The sequence below is a fragment of the Homalodisca vitripennis genome, chromosome X (genome assembly GCF_021130785.1).
Source record: "Homalodisca vitripennis isolate AUS2020 chromosome X, UT_GWSS_2.1, whole genome shotgun sequence".
Lineage (NCBI taxonomy): Eukaryota > Metazoa > Arthropoda > Insecta > Hemiptera > Cicadellidae > Homalodisca > Homalodisca vitripennis.
Genome location: NC_060215.1, coordinates 22,560,340 through 22,571,431, shown reverse-complemented (window position 1 = coordinate 22,571,431; position 11,092 = coordinate 22,560,340). Strand labels below are relative to the sequence as shown.

Genomic DNA, 11,092 nt, shown 5'->3' with positions numbered 1-11,092 from the left:
TAAATTTGCATGGATAAAGCTGTAATACGCCATGTTTAAAATGTTTGCGTAACAGAAAATTGGTTATTGTCTACATGTTCGTTCCAGGTCAGTCCTATATCAAGGAGTATATTCAAAAACGTCGTGGAATTAGTTTCCTCTAAAAGGTCTTTCTCCACAAAAACAGCAGGCCCTCTCCATAATCTCGCTGTCGAAGGGAGAAATTAACGACATTTGATTTCGACTGGTTGGTTTTCAAGTTAATTTCCAAAACGAACTCAATGATGAATTCAATTCCGTGAATGATGTGTTCTCCTGATCCTTAAGAGATTTATATTTTAAACAGATAGTCGTGTCATCAGCATATTTAATTAGTTTCCAATGCTGGATTACTGCAGTCAATTTGCCAACGTATATCAAAATAAACGAGGCCAAGGATTGAACACTGAGGGACATCATGAACAATTTGGATTTTTTCAGAAACAACGTTTGAAATCTCTACGCACTGATCTCGATCCTTAAGGTAAGAAGTGAGCCATAAGTGCGGGAGTCCGCGGAATCCACATTTTTCTAACTGGTACAACGGTGTCTCGTGGTGTACACAGTCAAAAGCTTTGGAAATGTCGAGAAATATGCTAAGCACGTAACCTCGTCACTCAAAACCATCGACATCATTTTCTACAAGATTATTTACTGCATCAATTGTGGATTAGTTTTTTCTCTTCCAAAATGTTCAGGGTTAAGAATAATTTATTTTGAGAATATTGTAATTAAACGATATCTTCTGAGGCTAACTACTTCAATTCAATAAGTTGGCGACCCTGATTTAACTTAATGGGAGATGATCCAGAATTTATGAGGAAAACTGGGAGTGGAACTTGTGTGGGGGGGAGTAGAAGGGTGTACGAGAATTGGATTGAAATGATTAGACTCCATAGTCCATCCATAACCTCTAAAAACATTTATTAAGTGTGTTGTTACAGCGATGCCTGTCGTGATTGTTATGTTTAATCAGTTAAATGCTGAACATGCTAGTCTTACCCGTAGTTATATTTGAGTGTGTCTTATAATGTTTGAGAATTTATAACTATTGAGATGTGGGTTTTTACAACTAATGTGTCAGTGTCCACAGGAGTATATAATTGTTAATATTATTCTCTGAGTTTATTATTATTTATTAGTAATTAATTTAATATTCAATAATTATACCATATAGAAATGGCTCGATCTTTGATACCAAGTCAACAGAAGTTAGCTGAAAAGCTAACCTTGCTCAATGATAGAGGAATTGGAATGCTAACAAGAATATACAACATCAAGAAGGTCAGTAATCTGTAAATTTTTACTGTGCATTGCTTACAAGTATTGTTTGCACCTGTGTTTCTATTATTACTCAATGAACTATACCCTGTAAACCCTATAAGTTGTACAGTGTTCTATAACAAGACCAATTTTGAGGCTAGGCCTAGTACATAATAAACATGTAGGCTAATATAGAGTTAAATTGTAACATACAATAATTATTTCAGCTAGTTGTGATTGAGATTGTTTACATTACGAAATTTGTAAGAAATCTAGTGTTTAATAAAAGATGTTTATTGGTATTAGGTTAAGCCTAAGTTTTGGAAATGTAAAATTTGTCAAGTTTATTAATTGCAAAATATTGAGAGGCATACACTCCTCTAATAATACTAATAAAATGTACTTTACAACCTCCGTTTTAACATAATCCTGTCAATGTAAGCCAGTACTTAAGTAATACCTAATCATATAAACTTGTATGTACTCTGTCTGCAAGTTACACAACCAAATTCTTCATTGCGTGCTGAAAACCCCATATGAAACAAGTGTACTTTAAATTAGTTTCAAAACAGATTTAGCCAATATAGACTTGCCAGCACAGAAATTATAGATGGTTAGTTCTAGGGTTAAGTTACTGTATTATAAGATTATAAAGTGCATTCTAAGATGTTTATTTATTTAATTGCACTGTAACATATATACCATTTTACAATAATTGACACAAACACTATATAACATGATAAAACTCTAACAAGAGCTAGAATTAGTAGATAGTAATTCGTTTTTAAATATAATTAAAGGTTATATGTAAAGATTTTTAATAAGTAACATTATAATTAGTAAACTTCACACATGTAAACTTAAAAATAACATTAATGACTTTGAAACAAGCAATTTAACAACATGTATTAAAAATAAATAGTTATTCGAATGTGGTATGAAAATAAATCATCATAGCAGTGTTAACTAGTTCTCAACAAGTACGGTATAGGAAGCAAAAGGGAAAGGAAGGAAACATATTATTGTGTATGTAGGAACTGATTGCTTTTTACAGCCAAGTGCATCATTACACCTGTTATTCATGCTCATGGACATGAGAGAGCAAAAATGATATAATTCAAAGCTTCTAGACTTTTCCCACTCCTACTCCTTACATTGATAGCAACCAATAACGTGACTAACAAACAAGGCAGCTCAGAAAAATCTAATGGGAGTCTAATGTCATCAGCACAAAGGCTGACTTTAGGCTCCAATTAAGCCACTTAATCATGTTTTGTGTGTTTGTCTGGTGTTTTGTAATTTTGTGACTTCTAACTGTTGATTAAGAACTACATCAGGACACATTATTTTGTTTAAGTAAATTAATAAAGTTGATGTTGATAAATATTTTACAATAAATATAATAATTTATTCTAATGAAAAGAAATGTAGTTTGGGTATTGAAGGTCATTTATTGTCCCTTAAAAATGTTATTACATTAAATCATATAAATATTTATATATAAAATCATAGTTACTACATTCAAGGCAACAAACCGCTGTAAAGAATTAAACACTGCACATACTTTGTATGTCCATCTGTGTGTCGTATCTGCTATGTTGACTGACAGTAGACCTGACAGAATTAGGTCTATTAATTTTCAAGAAATTTGGATAATATTTCAGGGGAATTTTGAATGCTATATTTTTAATATTTGCTATATTATGTTATCTTAATTTTTTTTCAGAACTAGGACAGTAGTTAATTCCTAATTTAAAAAGTGATACAAAACTTGTACAAATGCTTGTACAAATGACTTAAGTAGGCAAGAAAATTATTACTTCATTTAAATTGTGTTTTGTAAGTATATAATTTAGCAAAATTTTGATCACTAGTAAATATATAATTGTTGTTGCAGGCTTGTGGAGATGCCAAATCCAAACCTGGTTTTCTGTCTGATAAATCTCTTGAATCATCAATAAAGTATATTGTTAGACGATTTCCAAATATAGACACTAAAGGAGTAAGTATATCAACAAAGTATTTATGTTTTATATATATATATATATATATATATATATATTTATTTATAATCTGTTGTCGATGCTTTAATAATGGGCTTGTTTTATTATTTAGTTAGGGTTATTTTTTGAGTAAACCAAAAAACCATTAACCATAGAAATTGTTTTCAAATTTTAGGTGAGGTTGGTTAAAGTAAGTGATAAATCCTCTGAATTTCATGGAATTTGGAATGAACTCAACCATGTGAGATCACTGTTCTTTTAATTCTCTCGATGCCCAAAAGCCTGTGGTTGTAATACCCACAACGACTTCAATTCATTGCAGTTAATCATACGAGATGTATTTGGAAAGTAATTACCATTTTGGAAATAAGTAGTAAAACAATTTACAATTCCTTCTGCATAGAAACTTCGTGTTAGTGACGATAGCCACAATCCGAAGTGCTTCCTGCCGAGATCGTGATATATGTGCAGGGAGTATATAAGTGGTAGTCAGACGGTACCAAATTCGGGCTGTATGGTGGGTAATCAAACTGCTTCTGTGCACTGCAAGTCGCTTGGTTTTGTGAATATTGGTAAGCATCTTTGGAACCCATCAGGGACACAGCTTGTAATAACCTAGGCAGTTTTTAACAATCTTAGACCAAACAGTTTGTGAAATTAGTTTGAAAGTATCGTCATTGTGAACCGTCTGTCTTCATGAAGTTTTTTTATCAACTTTTCTTATGAGATCTTCATTGACAACAAAAGGGCAACTACTCCGAGCCACATCATGGATGTTTGTTCCAACTTCATTTAACATTCTAACATACTTTCTCACCATTCTGTCAGTTATCACATCTTCACTATAAATGTCTGCAACATCATGCAAACACTTTCACTGTCACTTGAAAATCTGAGTATCTCTTCTAGCACTCGATTGTCTTGAATATTGTCACGATTCTTTGTATTTACTAGCAAAAAAATCGTTGTAAACTAAAGTAATAGCAAACAAAACAATAAAAATGCAGACGACGTTTTAGCGGAATGACAGCAAACGACAGACGCAACGCAACTAGTTCATAAGCAAACCATTTTTTTTTTTCCGATATTCCAGATGACTGCCAACTACATTTTATAGATCTTAATCCATAGAGTAAGACATAAAAACATGGAAATAGCGAATGACTATCAATGCCAAAGTCCAAGTATGTTTAAATGTATTTTTACTACAGTAAGAGTCAGTGCCGTCAAAAGACGTTGTTGGCAGTCTATGGAATTCCATACGCGACGTCAAATCATGTCAGCAGTGAAAGTGTTAATTTGACGATAAATTTCAGCCAGTTTTTTATGCTTTGTGTTAAAAAATTAAATTACAGAACGATTCTCATAGTTGGCGGAATCAGTAATTTTCTTAAACATTTTAAATGTTCACAACAAGCAGAAAACACATTTTAGACCAACCAAAGTGGGATTGATAGCACGTGAATAAGGAAGACCTACACACATGCGCGGAAAACTGACTGCAGTGCTGTGATGAAATGCAATGAAGTGGTACTTACTTTTTGAACACACCTCGTACTACTGTGGCCACTGAAATGGCTTACAGGCATTGTTCTTTCCCAATCTATGAAACCTTATCTCAGGTGGATCTGAAACATGGAGTGTTATGCTGTCATTGCTACTTGAATGCTATTAATTTGTCTCATTATTCTTATGACATAAAACTATTTGTTGTATGGGTTTGGGTTTCCCAATATAGATTTAGATCGTAAGTTAGCCCAAAGTATTTTCCTGGCTCTTTAGCAGTTATTTCTGGATGACTGTGACACATTTGAGTCATTGTGAAACAATGTTTTAATTATTATTGGTGTATCACAAAAAAATTATAAGAATACAACCAAATTCTTGTATTATATGAGATTTCTTTAGAAATTAAGTTGCTGAGGCATCTGATAGCCAAATGTGTGGGGTTGTGATGCAATCTGAGTGGCGCTGTGTAGCTACATTCAGTGTGTATGTGTGGCAGTGTCACAGTGTAGGTCACTAAGGGCATTCTATGCTCTCTACATTAGTGTTAAAAATGGCCATGCAATCAACTCTCCTATCAACTGTGAAGTACGTAGCATTTTAACCCTAAGCGAGCCACAAATAAATAACCAAAACTACTCCTAAGAGCCACACACCTTAAAATTAAAAAAATTCCCACAAACCAAAACCAATTTTTTTATAATTCTTATAACATAAGAGGTATGAAAAACGACAAAATATTTTTTTTTAAACTCTTTATTGTTAATTTACAGCCAAAAAATGGTTAAATTATAATTTCACTGAAAAAATTTAATTTTGACATTCTATGTGTTCATATATAAAATTAACAATAGTTGAACACAATATTTGTAATATTTTACAAAAAAACAAGCATATGGTAATTTTTATTTAGAGAAAATATAAAGAATATAGTAAAAATTTGTATATACAAATTAAATAAAAGCAATGAAACTACAAAAAATTTCAATTTTCCAAGTATAAAATAAAGAACATACTACATTTTACAATATTATAACATGAGAAAACTTATAAATGATACTTATTGAAAATGAGCTACATATATGTGATCCTTAGGCGTAGGTTTGTTCTGTGTGGTACAGTTCAAAACACAGGTCAGGATGCAAGGCAGGCTTCGACGCGCACGTTGCGCACAATAAAGCCCTACATCACGATAATAATACATAAACTACACTGTACATTGATTAAAAATATTGATTAACATCAAAATTGAAAAGATAAATACGCAGATCGAAAATAGAAGGGCGAATAAACATCTACCTCACGGAAGTCTACAGGCAGACTGAGCGCGCGTCAGTAGACGTCGTTGGCTTGCGGGAGACTATGAACATCCGGCCGCCCGCCATTTTGTCGCTCGAACAAGAGCCGTGACCTTCAAAATAGACACAGACGGTTGTCCCTTGTTTAAATAAACCTTGTTTAACAGTTTTTACTAATTTTGTTACCCAGAAATGCTTTTAAATAATATATTTAAAAAAAATTTATTTTGCGTCAGTGGACGTTGTTGGCTTTTAGCGCTAGTTTAGGCATGACGTCTAGTAACGTCATTGGCTCGGAAAGGGTTAAGATTTCTTTTTGCAAAGAAATTGTAACTGGTGAAAATTCATCATGAGTTGTGTTCTGTGTCTGGAGAAACTATTATGAGCTATACTGCTGTTAAAAATTCTGCGTATTGTTTTATAAAGTATAAACCTGTTTGCCCATTTTTCACAATGAAATTCAAAGTGGCTGACTGTCTGAGGTTACAGATGACCTCGTCGATCAAATCAATGATAAGGTTACAGAAAATAGAACATTCATAATCACAGATCTTCCACATCATTTTCCTCAAGTATCAATAGTCATCTATTGTATGAAATTATGTGTAAGAAATTTGAATATTGATTAAGAGTTGAAAACCATCTGTCATACAGATGGCAGAATTGTATTAAATAACTAACCTATTAAAAATCTTTAGTTAGGTATGATAAGTGCTTAAATTTACAGTGGAACCTTGTTAAGTCGGTCTCTCCGGGTAACCCGGGGTCAATTTTGTTAACATGTACATATTGATGTGTGATGTACAAATGTCAAACAACAAATGCTCTGCAATTTTAAATGAGAATACAAGTCTATTATGACATAAAAGATATGATAACACTCATTAATAATGAGTCAAATCAAGATTAAATTAAAGAACAGAATAGGCTACTCAGCTGATGCTGATGTGTATTGTGTATATTATTCTCCATGCTACTGACTTATTAGAGGGAATGTGGTGTATGACATGACACTGATCAACCCGTCATGTCGACTGCTTGCGTGCGATGTGGAGACTTGGTTGAAGGCTGAAAGCAATGGAGATTTTGGCATGCTTACTGATAAGCAAATTATTGCTGCCAGTGTAAATACAAACGAAAGCAGTGACCATTAGGGAGAGAAAACAATCAAAACAACAAATACTTACAAGCTTTGTTTCAAGAAGTAAACAACAGTAATTCTTCATGTTATAATAATCTGTTACCACAGTTTAATATATTAATTAGTGTTTATGTACAGTTTATTCACAATGATTATGTATTCTAATTGTTTACATATTTTTCCCTCATATCTCATTATAACCCAGGTCTTCGTCATTTCGGATCTAGTCTGAAAGTGAAAATAAGTCGGACTCCTTTCAAAATATAGATCAGTATTCTACATACTATGAATCTCAACACTATTGTGTATTCTCTTACTTCCACTCACAACTTTAAATTAAATTTAAAGAAACCTCCCATTTCTGTAAAACTACTGAAATCTGGCAGACAACAGAAGAGTTTTTTAATGAGAATATTTACTTCATCAATCATTGTACTTCAAATAATACTTCAGAAAATATAAGTTTCAAAGCGCAAGTTTCCCTTTCATCACCCACACTGCTAAAAAAATAGTATACCAGGAACAAACAAGAACATTTCTCCCTCTACAATTGTTTCTAACATGGAGGAACAGCAAAGAGTTTTAGAGGAGGGTCAGAACATTAAAGGATATTTTTTTTTCAAAAATCAGTTAATTTGCAAGACTTTTACAAACTCAAGCAGAAAAATGGCAGAAATTCGACAATCATACATCAAAATGTGTACAGAATGGGGAATAATGGAAAAGTTAAATCATATTCTTTTTTCATTATAGTAACATGACATTATAGTAATCACAGAGCATGGGGATCTGTCAATAAAAACAAAGCTCTTTGGACCCTGGTAAACAGTGAATGATGAAGTGACCAGTTGGTAATTTACCTCACTGGTTAATTGGTCCTCCAAGGGTTAAAACTGTTATAAGACAAAAATGTACTTGTAAATACAGTTGCTCTTTCACAGAAAGAAATCATTGAATTAGATCACAATCTGAAGATTTAATTCTGTAAATTAAAGTTAGGATTGTCTATATAATTAATATTAATTGTATAATAATCTAATTATATAACATTATTAAGGTTTGGATGAAGGTAAAGGAACATATGTTCAGTTTTCATCAGGCCTGTCATGATATACAGGTTTAAAGTTTTGTCAGTTGAGTTACATTTGAATCATAATGTGTTTGTGAAATGTAAATTCTTTCTTCAATATAATTTGTTATCAAATAATATGCATCATATGATTTGTGCTTGGTCTGTACATGGCCTTTACAATAACACAATACTGTTATGGATTGAAATAGTTATTGTGGTGAACACAAAACATGTCTGTTTGTTTTTTAAATTATAAAATATAATAATAAATTAATATTGTAAGTGCTTTATCATAATTTTGTTAGCATTCATTTTTTATTTTATTGCTTTGCCCTTTTTGTGAAATTTGAGAAAATACAGTATTTGTATATAAGATCACAAAGATTTTTCTAAAATCTAATTGATTAGATAATTTTTCTGAAACCACGATGAAAGCATAGATATTGGAAAAATGTTCTGACACTTCTCAAACAAATGTTTGATTTTAGCTCCGACATGCAAAGAACTGATTGAGATGTCACATTTGGTTGTATAAACCTTTATGTCTCTGTGGTGTATTATGACAATTTCAATCCCATACACAGCTTAAATGAACCATTAACTCATTAATTGACATTAAAGAAAACTGGATAGCTAATCCATTTTTTCCTAATATACATTGCATATGGTACTACAGACTTCCTGCTAGCTGTGACAGCAGTATAAACACACTACAAATACACAGCCTTGTCTATTGTTAGCAGCTGTCAACCTAGCTGCAGGTGACTTGTTTTAAAACTATTGATTACATTAACTGTTTGTTACAGCTGCAAGCCATAACTCCAATACGAACTGAGATTATTAAATCCCTATCTCTCTACTACTACACATTTGTGGATCTATTGGACTTCAAAGACAGTGTTTGTGAGCTACTCACCACTATGGACGCTTGTCAAGTACATCTCGATATTGTAAGATTATTTATCATTACTCTATCAGTGTATGATATGTGTCTTGATTGTTTATGTGATATATAGTCAATTGTATTTATTTCCTCTCCAGTACGTGGCATAAGAGATATCACTGGAATGGTCCAAAAATCTCATGTTGGCCTTTAGTAGAAATATTTGTTTTTGGATCTCCGAGATTAAAATATAGGATTTTACAAAATATTTATTCTCCATGTGTGCAAATGAAGTGTGTCTCAGTGTTTGTATATTATATGTTCGTCTTCAATACAAATCATTAATTAGAAAATTAATTTTATATTAATGCAAACTAACTTTAATAAATGGTATTCTTTACGATCATCTCCATTTCATTAATACACTTATTTTGACGTAAAGTCAATCGAACAACTACAATAAATGTTGATGATGGAGCTTGTATTGGCTACTATTAACTTAATTACATTTAAGCACATAAACCAATACCTAAAACTTTTATTTTTGTGAGGCCTTTCAATAGCACATGTGTCTGACGAAGATATCCAGTCGGTCTTTTGATACAATGGTTTAGTTAAAGTAACCTAATCTGAGGTGATTGAGATAAGAACAGCACATGTTTTATTTTTGCAAATGACCTATTATTTTTTTATTTATTATTTTTTTCATTATTTTTTCTTTTTGTTTATTTCAGTGACAAATACAACTCCTGACAGTGCTAAGCTTATCAGCTAGGGTTTTTAAACGCTTCAACAATAAATGTGACACCTGTATTACATGTAATACATAATTGAAAGATTTATTTAGGATGAAAAGAAATCATTCTTGAAATAGAAAGAAACATAAAGCATATTATCTGTCATAGTTAATGTACTTTGTGTAATACATCCAGGTGACGTCATAAAAAGTGACAAGGTAGGTTGGAGACCAGATAGTGGATTGTTTTTGGGCTTACACCTTATATAACTGTGTGTTGTTCCTTTTTATTGTATTGTTCTGGGATTTCACTGACATCAGATTGTATGATTTGATTAGGAAATAATACAGATTTTAGTTATAATACATAGTTTAGATTCCTTTTTCCTTTGACTTTTGTACCTAACAAAAGATAAGTAACATTAGAATCAGTAAATTGTATCGTTTTTGCCATAGTAGTGGTAGTCATTTTACCATTAAATGGCAGGCTATTTAGGGACGTTGTATTTAGGGTTTTAAGCCGTAAAATATATAAGAGTGTAAACTATGTATGTTCTTTTTTCAGCATAATATGAAAAATATTAATATTTCAAACTGATTTGCATGTACTGTATATTAAGTGTAAATAAGTTAATTAATTAATTATAAGAGTTATTAAAAATGTTTGTAAACTTAGAATTAAAATAATCTAAGTTAGTCAAAATTTGCTTAATGTTATGTAGCTTGCAATTGCAATTTTGCTAATTACAAGTACATTTTTTATTATTTTATTGATTTTAATACTATTATACTAATATTTTATTAATACTTCTATTGTTAAGCAATTGCCCATTGTCTTATTACGTGACTTAGAATAATGATGCACTAACTGTTATTGATGTTCATGTGAATAAAGAATTATTGTCTATTTTCTATTTGTAAGAACTCTAATAATACTTTTTTTGAGAAAATTTGTTCCAACCTTTTTTGGGATCCCCATAAATTCAAATTCAAGTTCTTTATTGCCAGAACATCTTTACAATGTATAGCAGTATCAGAAACAAATTCAGCATGAACTATCATCTATGATATACATTGCCTAGGCCTAATAACAAGTGGCTATCCAATTACAGCATAATAATCACTGATGTCATATGGGCTGATATTAATCAATAGCTTTTTTACACTTTTCT

At 31.6% G+C, this 11,092-nt stretch overlaps 1 protein-coding gene across 1 annotated transcript in view; it reads left to right on the top strand.

Annotated features, from left to right (window-relative positions):
- Window positions 1-866: 866 nt before the first annotated feature.
- LOC124368767 (membrane-associated protein Hem) overlaps window positions 867-11,092 on the top strand; it is an 81,965-nt gene continuing 71,739 nt past the window's right edge. The window contains exons 1-3 of the mRNA XM_046826119.1: window positions 867-1,302; window positions 3,179-3,283; window positions 9,108-9,251. Of these exons, the coding sequence (XP_046682075.1) occupies window positions 1,198-1,302; window positions 3,179-3,283; window positions 9,108-9,251 (354 nt within the window). The 5' untranslated portion in view covers window positions 867-1,197. The remainder of the gene's footprint in view (window positions 1,303-3,178; window positions 3,284-9,107; window positions 9,252-11,092) is intronic.